The sequence below is a fragment of the Hippoglossus hippoglossus genome, chromosome 5, assembly GCF_009819705.1.
Source record: "Hippoglossus hippoglossus isolate fHipHip1 chromosome 5, fHipHip1.pri, whole genome shotgun sequence".
Lineage (NCBI taxonomy): Eukaryota > Metazoa > Chordata > Actinopteri > Pleuronectiformes > Pleuronectidae > Hippoglossus > Hippoglossus hippoglossus.
The window spans coordinates 15,263,197-15,281,555 of record NC_047155.1 but is presented as its reverse complement, the minus strand read 5'-3'; the positions used below and the strand labels follow the sequence as shown (position 1 = coordinate 15,281,555).

The window sequence follows — 18,359 nt, the reverse complement described above, 5'->3', positions numbered from 1 at the left end:
TCTCTTCTCCTCGTTTTACAGCTTCAACAGCCACTCGTGCCTGAATGGGCCAATCAGAGCGCAGCATGCTCACGGCTCGTTAACAAATCAGCAGCAGATGCAGAGGAAACCTCTCTTATTGTCCTCTTGTTACACCAACACAGCACGTGAGAATAACTGTTCCTCTTTGAATAACTTACCTGTGTGTGTTAACGGTGAAATTAAAAAGAAATTAGATGCTTGTCCTCTTTCAGTTTCAGTTTTGCTCAAGAGATTTTAGAACTGAGCTCAGTCAAAATTTTACAGAAGAGTCCCCACAACAGTATCATGGACATGGGTTTTTCCACTTACCTTAAAAAGTTTTTAAAAAAAATTTAGTTCTGGTTTATTTCACTTCACGTCATTTATTCCACAAGCAAAACAATCCAGATCTGATTCAGGTGCAATGTCAAATGTGAGCGTTGGCTGCAAACCAATTCTCCTACGTAGAGAAATACTGAATCTTTCCATGTCCAAAACATATTTTTAAATAATACAAAGAGCTTGTTACGCCAATTGATTTTGTTTTCTGCCTTCAAGCTTGAACCTTTTTAAATGATGTGTCTCTGTTGGTTTTTTTTCCATTATGCTGCATGGTTTTTCTTTTAATGATCATTTCATTGGTTTATAGTTTGGACAACAAATGTCAGAGAATTTTGATGACACACATAATCTGAATAATTCCAATACTACTACCTAGCCAAGGACACCTTATAATATATCATATTTAAGCACATGAATAATTAAAGTAAAGTTAAGAAGTAACACTAAGGTTAAAATCAGCTTAAGAGGCAGACATCTAACAATTTATATGTGAAAACAACAGATTCAAAGTAAAACCAGGGGTTAAAGGGAATATCAACAACAACCTTCAAAATATTTTAGTTCATAAAGCTCAACGATGTCCTCTATGCTCGAATAGAATACTGCGAAAACAAATATTCACATTAGGTTTGATTTACATGCACTTTTTCTCTTCTTTCACATTTTCTGTCTCTTCTTATTTTAGGTTCCTTTGCTTCCTCTAGCTGCTCGTAACTTTAGTCGTTTAACTTGTGCTGCTGTTGACTTCACTGCAAATCACTGCATTACAGTGTAAACAAAGTGCTTCAATGTAAATGCAGTGATCTTCACTCTTATTTGGACATTGAGCCAAACGTCGCTCCGACAGTCATGTACTCGACCCTCCATTCACACTGCTGCTGAGTGAATGGATGCTTATGTAAATGTGATGGGCTGCCCGGCCTGTTGGACATTCATCCCTAATGGGGAGTGATCCAGGTCTGATAGTTCGCTGTTCAAGTGCAGATTTCAGCTCCACAGCAGGTTCAGCGTTAACATACAGGCTCCAGTGGCATGTCCCAACCTGCTGCAGCCACATGACCAGGTAACACCACGGTGTGAAACACAATCTCTGACATTATGATGGCGTGATAAACACGATCAGATTCATGGTTTCTTGTACAAACTGTTCAAATTTGACTCTTTGAGAACTTCAACACAAAAGCATGTGATTTGTCCAGATTGAATTCTCTTTATAATCCTTGTATTTTCATATGAGGCTTCAGCATAAGCTTCAGTGCAGATGAACACTATGAAACAACATCTGCAGGTTCCCATTTCAGGTTTTCTTTTGTTATTAAAAGACACCATTGTAAGGATGGCGCCTCGTGAAGCCCCCACTCTAAAAACCCACCCACTTATATACACTCTACTCTGTGCATTAAGTAATTACACCGGGCAGCTAATGGAATTGTGATTATTTCAATTTTCTACCCAGGTCGACCTTCATCACGAGCACCTCTGCTTTTCCAAAAGCCTAATGGGTTTGATTACTGTACGAGGGTGTGAACACAGTCCATTACGGTCACCGATGAATTGTTTCCTCTCCTTCTTTACCCTACTTGATTTTTTATCATCACTGGGATGTTTTGTTTTCGGTGTTATCTCGACATCATAAGTATTGCAGCGGGGAAGGCCATTAAAGCTGAGGGGTTTTTCCACACTTCATCAGAAAGACTCATCGCACACAGACCTCACTATGATGTGTTGTGCTCCAGATTCTATGTTTGTGTGTCATTATTACTCATTGAGTGTCACAGTCAATGGTTGTAGCTGTGATTCAAAGCATCCGAGCCCTGTCCATTCATTTAGGCCTACATTTAATCACAGACATCAGAGCTGTCAGTGCAGATAATCATTGTCGAGCTTTTACATGAACCTAACAAAATAAAATAAAATAATACAAAATAAATGAAATAAAATCCCTGTTTGCTTGATGAAAACTTTAATCTTTAGAGTTGCTTTTAGCCTCTGACAGGCTGGATGAGAGTGTGTGACTGGTGGAGTCTTCAGATGTAGAACTTTAGCGCCCTCTAGAGAAACTACTGCTGAACGATTTAGGACATTTTATTCAATGAAATCCACATTCACTGCGCTGAGAACACTGATCAATCGCATTGTTTTTATCCTTGCTCTTTTCATTGTAATCCTTCTTTGTATTCTTTCACAGTCTTTACATGTAGTAGTTTGTTTTTAGTATAAACTACATAATGTCCCTACATTCATTTATTCATATTTGGAGTTTTGAGTTATGGTATATAGTAGCTGTGTTTAAATTTGGGGGCAAAAGTGTGTGTGTGTGTGTATTTGTTTTTGTTCTTTTCCGGCATTAACACTGAGCTCATCAGGATCAGTGGACCACATGGAGACCAAATGTCTTAATGAGGCAAAACATCATTCCTGAGGTCCAGCTCAATGTTAGTGGTAAGAGGTGAACTATGGTGAGGTTAAGGTTGGGGTGAGGCATGAACTGCTCATGGTGAAATTTAGGGATAACATTTTGATTAGGCTGTTCACAAAGTCCTAATAAGGATAGAGGCGCAGACCTGTGTGTGTGTTTGTGTGTGTGTGTGTGTGTTACCCTCAACAAATGTTCTCAGGCATATTCACTGTCCTGTGAACACAACGGCTCAATAAACTTCATTCATTAGGTAATGACATTAAGCTATTTTGATGTAAGTTGTTAACAGATGTTTCTGCAGATAACATTATACACTTAGAGAGGTTGGGCTCATTCAGTGTAGTTAGTCAGCTGCTCCCCTTCCTTCCATTCTCCTGATCAAAACATTAAACTTGATCTGATAGAATTCCAGTTTGATTGTTTGTGTAATTCACTGATGGTGTCCCTCGGTCTTTGTCCCTGACCACTGAGGTGGGAAAGACTCTGGAAGCAGCTGCACTGACAGAAGTCAGTAGCAGTGACGGCAGTTTGCTCCTCAGAGTCACTGACACACAGCAGTTGCTCATTTAACAGAAGAACTGCAGATACAGCAGCAGTTCTAATTCATATGTTGGTAAAATCAGAGTTTCCTTACTCTTTGTTTACATTGTACTGTCCTGTAACTTACCCACTTGGTTGAAGTTAACAGAGCTAAAATGAGGCTTTACCAAGTAACTGATGCGTTGTAATTGAAGTGTCCACTAGATGGCGCCCCCAGCTCGTCTAAAAACGTCTTCAGAAGAAAGTAATGGTTTAAGTTGACTTGTGTTGAGATGATAAAACTGAATTATCTAAATAAACATTTTAGCAATTTTTGATGAAGTTACACCTGTGTTTGTATTAGAGTGGTTAAATGTTAGAACCGCTGGTATTGTGTGATTAATGTATTTTAATGTATTTTATATGTCTAGTAGTTTGCTTTTATTCGCCTTCTGTTTTTGTAACCCATGGTAAGTGTTTTTGAGCATCGTAAATACTGCTATACATAATGATTGTTATTATTTGAGTGTTTGGAAAAGTAAATGGACACTGGCTCCTTTGCAATTTTAGATTCATGTTGTTGTTTAGGCTCAAACACCAGTGACAATGACCTTTTAAGAAAAAGCTTCACCTGAGGTGAACTTGAGAGGAGGAACTCATCACAGTTTTCTACTTGTGTTTGAGAACAGCCTCCAAACAACGTGCAACTGACATTCAAGTGAATTACATCTTTTATTATTGTGACCAAACACCAGGGCTGTTTATTTGACGTGTTCCTTCCTGCACGGCTGAGGATGTAATGGCTGAAATCTGCTCACTCTCCAGCCTCTGCGGCTGAATGATCCACCGATCACATCTATTTACTTAAATGGTATAAAACTGTCAGACTCCTTATGAGCATAATAATACCCTTTTGTATTTGGAAAGTTCTGAACCCCCTGTAACAACATTGTAGTTGTGTGTGCAATCTAATCCCCCTGCGTAACAACAACACAAACTAATGTGTGAGACTGTCAGTGTGTTGCAACACAAAAAGATAAACAACGCTGCAATAAAAACATAGAGCACCAAAGCAGAGGAAGAACAAGTGTACAGCAGTCAGGTGATCTCTACTTTTATTTAAATTAAATCATATAGGACTTTTAAAGCATTTTAATATTTACCAAGAAAACACTAACCTTTTTTTTCTGAATTAGATTTTCGTCTGTCATTAATAATCACTATATATTCAGAGGGTGCTAGGCAGAGAAACAAAAAGAAACGGTATCGGCGCACAGTTGGTCAGACGGTACTGAAAGCATATCTAGGATTCGGTTGTAAACAGAAGTCAAGGCACAAACATACTGCAACAGACATGGTAATGGTACTATAAAAAAGTGAAAGAATGTTAGGTACACACATACTTTAAATATCAGTTAGGATTTCATTTCTGCCTGCATGTGAAGCCATGTTTTTTTTTGTTTTTAACTTTTTTATTTTTTATTTTATTTTGTAGGAATGTTAGATAATTTGTGCAGATTACAGAGCTACTATTTGCCATGTTGAGTCATGCAGAACAATATGCGGTCTGGCTATGAATGATGAACTTATGTAAACATAATAAAAAAAAAAAGCACTTTTCCTCTATCAATCATATCTTCTGTCCATGCCTGTACTTCATGTCTTAAAAAATAAGCTTCATGTGATTAAAAGTTTAATAATTTGCACATCAGAATCTCTAAAAGTAAAATGAATTCATTTATATAAAAAAGTTTTCCTTTGCCTCCTCTAGTAATTAAAAATAAAGAAGAAAAAAAACAAAAAAGAACAAAAAATACAAAACAAACGTTGATTCTTTTCTGTGGTCATAGCCCAAAGAGTTAACGATACGAGGGACTGAATCAGCAACTGTTGAAATTCTGCGAGGCCCGTCGAGTTATCAGTCTCTTAGGTGTTTTTATAAAAAGCAGATCAAAGCAGGAATCGTGGTTGGCCAGTGCAGTCATTCATGATGTGTGTGTGTGTTTCCCCCGTCGTGGTTGTTAGAACTGTTCAAGTAATCTAATGAAACACAAAAAAGACACAAACAAGTCAGTCATTTTAACACGAGATCCGTTTTGTGACTTGTTAGAGAACTGATTCTCTGTCAGAGTATTTTCTCTGAGCGCACCTTGACTTTCTCAGATGTGTTATTAGAAGAGGCCACAGTCCTTCAGGTTGTTCTTGATGATGACGTCGGTGACGGCGTCGAACACAAACTGCACGTTCTTGGTGTCGGTGGCGCAGGTGAAGTGGGTGTAGATTTCCTTGGTGTCCTTCTTCTTGTTCAGGTCCTCGAATTTGGTCTGGATGTAAGCCTGGGCCTCCTCGTACTTGTTAGGACCTGAGAGGGAAAAAAGAAGTGAAAAGAGCCCGATGAATGAAAGCGATGAAAACAAATAAAAAGCCACAATTTTCACTGAACAAACTATTATCCAGCAATGTTTTAAAAACACAATTTTTAACAACAAGTATTTCCAAAATCCTCAAAGACTCTTCTGATCATCTGGATGAAAAAATATTGTTTGTTTCATGATTCAAAAGATTTTAAAGCTTTTGAATCAGGTTGCTGAATCTCTGTTGCTGAATGTTTTTAAACAAGCTTAACTCTGTCACTTTGATGCTGCTAATCACAGACTGTGGATCAGGAGTGAAGACCTATCGTCTTGATCCCTCCTGGTGGCCAGACAGGTTATAAATCCCACCTTGTCCATAATAGTGGATGGGACTTGGATCAAACTAGTCATAATACACATCAAATAGATGTTGACGTGAAAAAGAAGGTTCCTGCCATCTAAGTTAGTTTCATCACAAAGGTATATGTTTAATTGGTAAGTTTGGTTTTAATACGTTTTTTGATGCTATAAAATTGGGCCACAATGACAGCTGAGACTGACATGTAATTGGTCAAGCAAGTGTATCGGCGGGACCTCTGTGTTTCAGCTTCACATTTGTACAACAGGAGGAAGTAGAGCCATCCATCTTTATACAGAGTCTATTCTTCTAATACATGACGCACCAACAGAGACTAGACATAATATTTGTGATTTCAGGAACAAAGAACTGGTAACAAACGTAAGTATCACAGCCGTTTAACAGAATATTTCCCTTGAGTTTAAAAAAGAAATTTTAAGGTTTAATTTGAGATTTCTCAGGCTGAAAATTGCTTTTTCAATCAATGAAGTGGTTGTAAAAACACCAACATGAACGGAAGCTTTGTAAATCAGACAGCTACGGCCTCTTTGCGAATTGAGCCTTTGAATTGAGATACTGTACCAGTGTACTCAGGGAAACAGATGGTCAGAGGGCTGTGGGCAATCTTCTCCTCGAACAGATCCTTCTTGTTGAGGAACAGGATGATGGACGTCTCCGTGAACCACTTGTTGTTGCAGATGGAGTCAAACAGCTTCATGCTCTCGTGCATCCGGTTCTGGGTGGGACGCGCACAAATGAACAGAGATGAAGAGATTATCAAACAGCACAACTAGGGCACATAAAGGAAATGAGTTTGCTCAGACGCCAAACTCCCTCCCCATGTGGGAATTATCCTGGGAACGGAGCTCGGCTGGGAAGTGATTGTGAAGCTATTGATTTGAAATTGAAAAGAGAAGAAGCAGCTTAAGTCACCATCTCCTCATCCTCGGCCAGGACCAGGTCGTAAGCACTCATGGCGACGCAGAAGATAATGGCTGTGACTCCCTCGAAGCAGTGGATCCACTTCTTCCTTTCTGACCGCTGGCCACCAACATCAAACATCCTGCACACACACACACACGCAGTTTTTATGAGAGAGGGCGGATGGGAGTATGCACAGGAGGAAAACACTTTTTCAATATGACAGCCATGCCAAGCAGCTTCAAGGAAATGTGTGCTCTCTCTCTCCCCCGTTTCCTGTGAATACATCTCTGCTGCTTCCTCTCTTCTGGGCAGGGAGCTCGCTGCACAGGTCTCATCACTTTCCTGGCATCTGCTTGCATTTTAGTGCACTGCAGTTGCTGTGGTAACAGGCGGGCTTAAGACATGGCGGCGACAGGGCTTTCACTCAGATCCTATGTGACTTATTCATGAAGAGGGAGGAAACCTAGATGGACGAGCCCAATCCAGCTGCAGCCAGACTGAACATTATCTCCATCTGATACTTAGAGCGTCACCAGCAGTGACACTTTTTTCATGACCCCTTCTTTCTTCCTGCCGAGCATTTCAGAGAATTTGGTTCATTAGAGACAAACCTCGATTCTCACGGACAGCGCAGCTTTGGGCTGAGTAAGCAGAGCTCATTAGAACAGTGACACAGATCAGACTGTTTACTTCTACACTGTGATCCAGAGCTGCTTACGTAAGTGAGACACATCACAGCTGCACAGAGCTGAAGAGACTGCTGGAGGTAAACATATGCTGGTCGGATGTGGTTTATGTCTCCCACAAAGAAATTAAATATATCAAGAGGTAATTAGGAGACTAATACAACATGCAGACTCAATAGATTTTTTATTAAACATTTTCATTTCTACCGACTCATGTAATGAACTTAGAGTGAAGTCTGAGTGAAAGCTTTTTTCAATAAATATCTTGGATATTTTTCCAAACAATTTCCTCTGCTGTTTTCAAAGCATTAGTTATGGCTATTGTGCCCATCAGATATGTGTGTGTCTGTGTGTGTCTGGAGGGGGCTACAACCATCAGATTTTATTTTAACAATGTTTAAACACTGTTACTAGCACATGAACACAAAGACACAACATTTCCACTGTGAGAAACATATCAAGTGGGTTATAATAATTAGAGGTTGTATTCCCAAATACATTTTTTAAAGTTACTGATGATTATAATCCTGCTGTAAAAACTTTACAGTAGAAGTTCCTGTTGTTACACTTATGCAGGGGCAGAATGAGCTGTTTAGAGTAAATGCAACTCAAGCTCAGCTGCTGATACAGAGGCTGATGTGTAGCAACAAAGAATTTATTTTATTGACTTTCCAAAAAGGGAAAGTTACATACATGTAACAACTTAAGTAAATTTATAAATATGTGCACACGCACCGATCAATTTTCCTCAGATAATCTTAGATGGCAAAATTCTACAATTACCATCATTTTCAAGTATTGTTATCATAGAGAAATACAAGGCAACAGCATGAGCAGCCATTTTTTCATTATAATATTTGAGATTTTAATGATTTCAACGTCTGTGTGACATTAACTTGAAACACAGTGATGCATTTAAAAACACATTAATTGTGTACATCCTTACGTGGGACACTTCAAACCCGATGATGAATTTCAGCAGATGATCAGAAGCCTGATTAAATGATCAGGCTTCTGATCATCTGCCCCCTGCTGAGCTGAGCTGAGCCTGACCTCGTCCTCATCCACACTCATCACTTTAGTTTCTATATGTCTAAACAGCAGCTTCACTATTAAACATATGAGCGGAGGTGGTTGCTACATGCAGGGAAAGTGTTGGTTATTTTATCCAGCACTTGGTCGGGTTAGGGACACTTGGGTAATTTAAGTGAGTGAATTAGTCAGTTGTGGACTTTTGTAGGTGGAATTAAAGTGTGAGCTGCACAGTGTGAGCAGATGTGGTGATTGGACCTCTAATAACACGAGTTGTGTTTCTGAAATTAAGCGTAAGCAGCTGGGAAACACCGGGAAGAGGAGACGTCTTACTTGAAGTGCAGGTCCTTGAAGGTGAAATGTGTTTCCACGATGCCAGTGGTCTTGACCCGAGTCCGCAGCACGTCCTGCTGCGTGGGGATGTAATCTGTCTTGCCTATCCTCTCCAGGTCATTTAGGTAACTGATGGAACGACACAAACATAACACATAAGTATAAAATTAACTCTGTTGTCCTCTAGTCTCACAGGGGGAAAAGATCTTAAGCTGCAGTTGTTGTTAAGATAAGGTGCGAGGGAAGGTCGCCTCAGGGGCAAAGTCTCAACTGTTCCTTCACACTGGAAGCGCTCGGATGACGGCGCTCTGCGTCGCCTCAGCACTGTCAGTTTATAATCACATTACATGGGGAGTCCGAGTCATAGAGCATCACAAGACTGTTTATTTACCTCTGCTGACTCCATGACAGCTCACACAGCCACCCTGTTTCCTCTTAGATTAAAATCACCACTCTATCTCATTTTGAAATATTAAGTCGTAAATAATTAGTTATTGTGATGCAGTTAATGAGTCGGTGTATTTGTTTAACGACTAGAATTATCCTCAGAAACTTCTGCCAGTGGAAACACGTGAAGAGCGGCCGTTCTGGTAGTAGCAGTGTGTAATTTTATTAGTGATCCTTGTCGACAACCACAGATTTATGTAATATGGTTGATGATGTAATCACTAAATCATGCTGAGTAGAGAGTTCAAATGCTCATGAGCAAAATACTTAAATCACCTAATGTGGCTTTGGAGACAGAAAACAGTGGAGTGGACAGGCAGAACACAGGAACCTATTCAGTTGTAAAATATTAATACAATAATAATACAATGTTCTCCTGCAATAAGGGAAGAAGCTGGATGTGAGAAAACAAATGTCTGAGTCAGTTGCTCCGGACATTTTCCAGAAGTTTTTCTGCCAACCTCCTAGTAAGTAAGTGTCAGAGTGAGCCCATGTGAGAATACGGCAGGAAAACTCACAGAGAGCGAGTGGGTGAGTTGATAATGTTTTTCACACGTGACGGATGCTAAACTGAAAAAAACAAAAAAACAAAAATATCTCGGGATGAAAAAGCGGTGCCATACACGTAGAAGACGCCAATGAAGATTTTGGAGTTGGAAAGACAATGAGAGCTTTTGACCATATTTTTCAACATAATCAACTGGATAAAAAGTCTGTTGTGTAACAAAGTGTTGGTGCTGAGTGTAATCCCACTCAAGCCACACAGTGTAGATATCAGAGCCTTCACATCACTACTTCGAGCCAGTGTAATCATAATCCCTCTCCCCACAGAGAGAAGGAGATTTAGGCTGCTTTTGTCGCCCACTCCACACATCAGATTCTACGACTCTGCTTGATTTGGCCGTCGGCTTTATAAGCCTTGACGATTAATTGAATTTTGACAGCTTACACTCTAAAAAGAAGAAGTGAGAAAGTGAAGGTCGACTACAAACCCGTCAGTCCACTGGAGACAGCATGTACCCAACAGGTAGTGAGAAACCAGAGTAGACGTGTGCAAGCCATGGCCAGTTAATATTGTTGCATACAAAGAATCAATTTTCTTTTTATACACACACACACACACGTGAAAAGGTTTGGTATGTTTCCTTAAATAATGTCAGCGGGATCCATCATTTTCAGAGTGTACAGTGCACGTCTCTATCAAACCTAGAGAATGAGGGGAGAGATCTCTGTTAATGTGAGTTGTGCCTTCTCACTCTATCTTTATCTCGCCCTTCCTCTCTCTGGCTCTCAGCTTGTGCTCACACATGGATTATAGTCCAGTGCCAGGCTCGTTTATTCTTCGGTTATAGCGGCCGACTCGCTCAGCGCCCCACAAAGCCGTGATGGAACACTGTGCGTCGCCTGCTTCCACCGGGTCCCCTCGGCTTTAACACGAGCAGAGAGGATGTTGTGATTATAGTGGCTGAAAACAAACACAACAATATCGCTCCCCTTGGAAATAAAAAGCCGCCTTGACTGCAAAGTAATGATTCGAGAAACACGCACCTGACAGTTTGTAGCACAACCTGGAGGTGTCATCGTATTGTCAAAGACCTTGTGTATTAAACATTAAGAGCAGTTACGTCCTGCCGCTGTTTGTGAGCAGTGGACGATGGCGAGCCTGTCGGATATCAGAGTGATCCCCAGCTCTCACCTCCTCTCATCAGCAGCCGCTCACAATTACCTCATTCTCTCCCTGTTATTATACTGGTGCATTAGAAAAAAAGCACGGCCAACAAATGCAGCACTCAGAGAAGAGAGTAATTGAGGTAATTAACAACCTGCGGCTGACGGCAGCCACATTGCTGCAGATTAGCAGCACGACAGCTCTCAAAAGTAAAAGCCAGCGGTTAAACAAAACAGTAACGTCCTCTCTATTAATGACTGTAGCCGCTCTCTGTGGATTTCTCCTCACTGGTTAATGTGAGGAGGCAGAGAAAAGTAGTATGTTGACATATTAACGACGTGAGAAATGACAGAGACACAATCCAGCACGGAGAAAACGTTCGAAGCAGAGAGGAGAGGAAGATGTGCACGAGATAGAAGAGATGAAAAGTAACAATGAAAAAATATTCTGGAGGAAGTTGAAAGTATATTAAAGCTAAGCTTCTTTGTGAACGATAATAATTTATTCAACTGTACGCTAAATGTTTTCTCCATTAGAGTGGAGTAAAGTGTCATGACATTACTCAAGTCCCGTTAGCAGGGAAAGTGCAGATCTGCATAACATTTTAACAAGCTAGTGTTTGTGTTGTATCAAGTGATTATATGTGTTTAGCTCCGACATGACACTTTGAATGCACACAGAGAATTCAACTGTTGAGTAGCTAACCCTAAATATTAAGTATTCCAAGTAATGTTAACATTGTTTTACTCTTAAACAACATTTGATGAGGTGGGAAACAATGATTGCAGTTATTATTTTTGATCATATTTGTTATCACACATCTCATGCTCCTTTCTGCATCACACGCCCCGGTGTCAACTTACAACACAGCAGACTCGGCTCCAAAGGTAATAAAGGGACGTTGATATGACTTTAGACCCTAGCACAGCTGTGTGCAGTGTTTTATGTTGACACACAATAATCCACAGCAGGATCTTGATGTTATTTTGTGTTATTAAAGCACTCACTATGCTGCGGAGTCGTTGAGCTGGTACTCTCGGGCCCGTGTGAAGCAGCCCTGGACGCCGCTGTCGGCCCACAGTCGTTGGATGACGTTGGCCAGGTCGTCAGGCAGCATGCCCTGCTCCTCCGCTGCTGCTGACAGGGCAAACAGTTGGCGAGCATCATCCTGGCAAGGAAAGAAAGACACCAATAAACTCACACACACGCATATGCAGTGATAACAGTAGGAAGCTTGAAAAACTAATTATATATCTACATGAGACAAAGCTGATCAGCGCAACACTGAAGGAAGAAGTTTGTTTCCACGTTGGCAATATTCTCCTTGTTTCTTACAATGTTCAGAAGTAATGGACCTGAACACATTTTATTATTACAAAATATGGAGTACTTCACTGATTTTGAGTCAGTGTTTAAAGTTTATAATCTTTAACCGATAGTAAGATTAAATTGTAGTTTTGAATGTATAAGTTTAGTGCAGTATTCTCCTTGTGCTTTTAAGCTTGGTCAGACTTTCTGTGTCCACAGAGAGCTGCGGACACGCTGGACATGGTATTCACATCCTGGTTCTTCAGAGGGTGACCATGGTTAATGTTTATGCATTTCAGTGTCTACTTTACTGTTAGAGACCTACCGCTCTGGAAGCTTCCTCATAGTCAATCTTGAGGTTTGCCATGGCTTTGATGATGGCCATAATGGACTGGATTGTGTTGCTGTAGACCACCGCTCTGTACTGCTTACACTCATCTTCTGAGTATCCATCCTCGTGAATGATCCTGAAATCAGAGAAAGAGAGAGGCTGTTAAAAAACACACAAACATGTTTTTTAAGCCAGATTCTAAATTTTACAATAAAACCTAATCCTGAGGTCATTTACAGCTACACCCTTACTAGGGAGCGGCTGTGGCTCAGGGGTAGAGCGGGTTGTCCACTTATCAGAGGGTTGGCTGTCTGATCTCGGGATACAGCAGACACACCAGAGGACACGGACGAAGATGTCAAGAGAGTTGGTGCTGATAAGAACCGACACCGGTGTTTGTGTGTTGTCAATAAAATCACGTGATCTCCGCAGCGGAGTAAATAGGTCACTTCCTGTCTCTGTCTGCTGCACATTTTCAATATAACTCTAAATCTGGATAAATTGAAAACCTGTCATTAATGCTTTCCTGTGGCTGTCACTTTTCTTCAAAGCACGTCATCCTTTCTTCATCACAACATATTATAGTCAACTGTCAGAGGATTTTTTTATCTGAAGAACAGTGAAACTGTGATACTCACATGGTTTGCTAAGCATTTATCCTTTTGTTTAAAATTATGAAAAGGAAAATCCTTCGCATTGTATCTCTGAGATCTATAATTTCACCATGTTACAAAAGAAGTTGTGCAAAAGAAAGATCAGTTACTCAGATAACTGTCTTTGAGTGTTGTCTACATGCAGTCTAAATAACTGACATTTAAAATGTCATAGCAGGAAAACCACAGGTGTCAAGAACTGCGGAAATTCATTTAAGTAAAGATCTAGGGCTCTGATATGTGACCTCTGTGGCAAATAAAAATGTATTTTCAATACCGATTATATACATTCAAATAAAAAATATATCTATTATTCCTAAAATGAAATGATCAAACCCTTGTGCCAAAGAAATTGAGGCTTGATAATTGACAGTAAAAAAACACAAATACAACCACATTTATTGAACTTAAATTATAAAATAAAAACAAATATGTAAACTGTAAAATAAACATTTTAATATTGGTGCATATTGGCAAACAAAGATCCCAATATGTCCATCAGCCGATACTCCTCCACTGATTTAATGAATCACTTAACAATTGTTTTTTACCTCCATAGGGCTTGTGATAATGCTCATGCTGCATTAACTTCTAATGGCCTATTTCCAGCATGTTGCCTCTGAGCCAGGGGGCGTCTAACTCTATACATTAGTCACCATATCAGCGAGCAGGAAGATTCCACTTATCAGACGAGAAACACCCGTTTAAAATACGCTGCAGCGCAGAGGCAGATACAGCTCACCTGTGTGTGTGTGTGTGTGTGTGTGTGTGTGTGTGTGTGTGTGTGTGTGTGTGTGTGTGTGTGTGTGTGTGTGCAGAATGTTTCCCAGTGGAAACTACATTGGAAGACCACATTTAGTGGACATACCTTCTTTTGAATACAAAAAGAGCCATGAAAAGGATTTGCATTTTCTGTAGATTATGTGTGAAATAACTTTTATCGGTTGCTGATCTAACTGTTAAACTGATGTAGAGCTGAGATAAACCCTCCCACATGGTATATTTCAGTCGTCTTCCTTCCTGTCTGGTGTCATAGGACATTTTCCGTGAAAGAACAACAACAACAGCAAACAGTCCACACAGATAACACTGTACATAATAATTACAATCTTTATATAAGGGCCTCAATGTGCATGCACCTAAAAGCGTAGCTAACACAAGCCAGATATCTGACACAGGGGTCTCCTCCACTACGACTTTCTCTTGTGCTGTCACAGCAAAGTGTCTCATCTCAGAAAGACAGGAAGTAAGATGATGACTCATTCATTCATTCATGTCACTAAGCAGTATCTTCGGTGCATTTAGTCACATTCTGCATATTTTGAGTTCCGCATTTTTGACATTTCAACCCATTTCTAAATATAGGTGATTATTCTTGGGAACATGGAAGCCAATGAATATGTCATATTATGTTGTGCAATCACTTCACAGAAAGGATCAGGTTTACACATAAGCGTTGAAGGAATCAGCTGAAACGCTGCTCATTCAGTTTGAATACTTTGCCGAACTGCGTTGTGGTTCCATTGCACTGCGTTGCTCACGTGGCATGCAGCAGACGTTGAGCAGAACTCAGCCTTTCATGTGGCAAACGGAGGCATGAAGCTAGCAGGGCTCATTGGCTTGAGAGCTGACTAAGTTGTAACTGTGATTATTGTCGTTATGACGATCTCGCCGACACCAAGTGCGCACATATGTGAGTCCAGTGTGAGATTCAAACCCAAGAAAGTCCCAGGAAGAAATCTGTGCCATATCTACAAATTATTGCGCTGCTATAATTCTTTTATTGGATGATGCAGTAAATACTGATCTTCAAATAAATGTTGTTTTTTCAAACTATCTAATACTAGTGTCCCTAAATACATATTATTTTGTCAGACCTGTTGGGAGGAAAAGCAAAACAATTAGCAGTCACTCACTTCATCTGCTTCACAATGGTGCTCTTCCCTGACTCGCCAGCACCTGCAGAGAGAACAAAAACAGGCAGAGGTTAAAAATACGCTCCCGTTAGACCAGAAATGTAAACAGGCAGCCAGCTTGGCCGCTTCACATCTGGAGCTCCCCCCTCTCCATCTCTCACTTCCATCCTGAACCAGTCTACTCTTTCCTCTCACCGTGAACCAAGGGGGATTCTGCCTCTACAGCTATAACCCAGACATTTCAAACTGAGTTGAAATGGCAATGAAGCAAAGTCTTTACTTCACAGTGGAAACATCAGAGACACTTTGAACCTCTGAAGCAACAAAACCCACCTGCCATCCTATCCTCCTCTTCTTCTTCTTCAAGACAAGTCACTTTATCGTAGTTAACATTTTAATGGAAACGTCTGACAGGATATGGGGCCTTTTTTTTTTCTTATCCAGTGCTATGTTTATTCTACCAGCCTGAGGCGACCGGGGAGAGCTCATCTGCCACAAGGAATTTAACACTACACACATACAGACACATACACCCAGGGGTGCCTGTCAGTGCACTCTCCATTCGAACTCGCCCAGGGTGAAGTCTCTCTGGGATGACCCTCAAAATACACTACTACACAGCATGCAGCACGCACATGCACAGAGAGGCCCCCCCGGGTAGTAATGGGCAAAGATAGTTTCCATAGACAGCTGTCAGCTCCTGCTCCTCCATGGTCAATGAGCTCAGACTGGCTAATCAAGCAGAACAAACAGTTTGCCTTGAAATGAAGACGGTTTTAATAGACATCCCAGAGCCTAAAGGTGTCATTAGGTGTGTGCTATGTGGTCAGAAATGTAATGTCTGTGTCCGGGGCCTGAGCGTGCGGAGCCAGGACACTAGGGTGAAAGTAATTTTCTGTTTTCACGCAGAGGCATTGAGACATTCTCCATTTTGCATCCACCACATGGTTCTCGAGTCTCCACCAAGTAATCTGCAAATCAAACTGTGATGAAGCGCACGTCCATCTGCTGCACAGTCTGCGGACCATAGTGTTAAACCGGAGGAAAGGTGGGAAAGAAATGCTCTCTCTGGCTGCACTGTATACATTGGATATGAACTAAAACTGTAAACATATCTTCCTAGAAAATAAGAGACAAAACAAAAACATTGTTGTGGAGTGTGCCCTACATTTGATATAAAGCAGATACAATATTTAGCAGCGCGTAATTCCAGCTTCCCCGCAACCCCTCAAATGATAAGCAGTATAATTGATAGGTGGATTTGTCATATTTATCAAATTAGCACCATTACCAAGGAAGTTATGTTTCATCTGATTTTCTTTGTTCATTTGTTCATGCAACATTACAGAAAAATATCCATCCATCCATCAATTATCTAAACCCCTTATAATTAAAGGGCCATAAGGGGAGCTGGAGCCAATCCCATTGATCGAGGCGGGAAAAACCCATTCACGTTTGGAGCGGATCCGGTTAAATGGGTTAACCCAGAATTTATTTTTAACAAGGTGAAAAAGGGCATTAGCCTTGACAGAGGTATGCACTCTCTGATCACCCTTCTACTTCTACTTAAGCTGGTTAAAACTACAAAAGGCCGTCAAACTGTTAAACCTCTTCACACTTACGCTGCATTTATTTAACTAGGTTTAAGCACTAATAAAGGATATTAATAATTTAGCATTAAATATCAGGAGGACAACACAGCAAAACAGAGTTGGCCAAATATGTCCCTGGAGCCTGTGCTATGTCTGGTTTCAAACTGCGGGAGCATATTTTCGAGACTTGTGAGTTCACACAAACACACACAAACGCAAGCTCTCCTGATGGTAGTAAACATGCCCTTTGGAGTTTGTCCAGTGAATCTGAAGCTAATAACAGTTAGAAACGAGCAGTGAAGTTTGGCCCATATCTTGGTTGCGCTGCTGGTTTGATTAACGAAAAGGTAGCAGCTCTTTTCACTGCACAACACAAACACAAATACACATCATCTCCAGGCAGACTGTGTGTTCTCAGCATTCAAGCATGTGCGTGTGGAATCTGTCCGGAGCAAATGATATGCGTGCTAAAAACACCCTCTGTTCATCTGCCTCTGACAGAAACTTTAATGTGAGAATACTAAACGCCAAAGAAATGTAGAGCACAATAAATTAGGGAATATACTAGGATATTATGTATACAGTAATGTACTAAAGCTGCAGTACTAGAAGATCAACCACAACGTACAGTATATAGACACATGCAGAGGAAGTGCAGGCCTGTGATGCAATATTTGTCTTGAATATTTTATAGTTGCCAGCTGGTATTAAAGGCTGCCACCAACTGTACAAGCACATGTACTTTAGTAAGAATGTTTTCAGAATTCCTGCAGGGCTGGACACACTTTGTTTTTACTAATAATACCTTGACTGAACCAACAGGACTGCAGCAGTGCACACGCACGCACACACACTCGGCTTTTTTTCACAGAAGACCTATTCAAATGTCTTAGTAAAGCATTGATGCTACTAACAACATTATCAATGGCTCTGCTGAGTTTGAGTGTCCTCGTACAACATGTCAACGTGACAGTAAGGCCGTGTGCAAAATACCAAGACTATAAAGCAGCTAAATGGAATTCAACCAGCAATAAAATTATTATTCATCTGTGATTTTCCTACTACGATATATCAAAATATCTGCTATGAAACAGGCCTTTTTTGGGAAAAATATGACTGAGTACACATACCTTCATCATCAGATCTCACAGAGTGGGGGTTGTAGCAGACTAAGCTTTGTTTTATATGCTCTGAAGGATAAAATAAAAGACACTAGGAGAAGGAAGAATAACCATGGAGACATATTATATAGTAATAAAATAAAGCAGCAGAGAAATTGTAAATCTCTCTGCAACAGTCAGGAAATGACTGATTACTGACGGGGAGGACCAACATGGAGGCGGGTGCCAGGGGGAACCAGTACCATCAGGATTGACTGGGGTCCACCTGCAGCAGGACGGGGCCGGGTGTCATACCCATGATGAACCGACTGTATTCACAGGTGGTGAGTGTCATTATCAGTGACACAATCAGGTC

At 40.7% G+C, this 18,359-nt stretch overlaps 1 protein-coding gene across 1 annotated transcript in view; it reads right to left on the bottom strand.

Moving 5' to 3' along the window:
• Positions 1–4,378: 4,378 nt before the first annotated feature.
• The window catches only part of LOC117761830 (guanine nucleotide-binding protein G(i) subunit alpha-2), a 49,959-nt gene continuing 35,978 nt past the window's right edge, over positions 4,379–18,359 (bottom strand). The window contains exons 2-9 of the mRNA XM_034586106.1: positions 15,292–15,334; positions 12,717–12,858; positions 12,091–12,251; positions 8,968–9,096; positions 6,926–7,055; positions 6,575–6,728; positions 5,430–5,642; positions 4,379–5,320 (exon numbers count right to left, since the gene is read on the bottom strand). Coding sequence (XP_034441997.1) covers positions 5,452–5,642; positions 6,575–6,728; positions 6,926–7,055; positions 8,968–9,096; positions 12,091–12,251; positions 12,717–12,858; positions 15,292–15,334 — 950 coding nt within the window. The 3' untranslated portion in view covers positions 4,379–5,320; positions 5,430–5,451. The remainder of the gene's footprint in view (positions 5,321–5,429; positions 5,643–6,574; positions 6,729–6,925; positions 7,056–8,967; positions 9,097–12,090; positions 12,252–12,716; positions 12,859–15,291; positions 15,335–18,359) is intronic.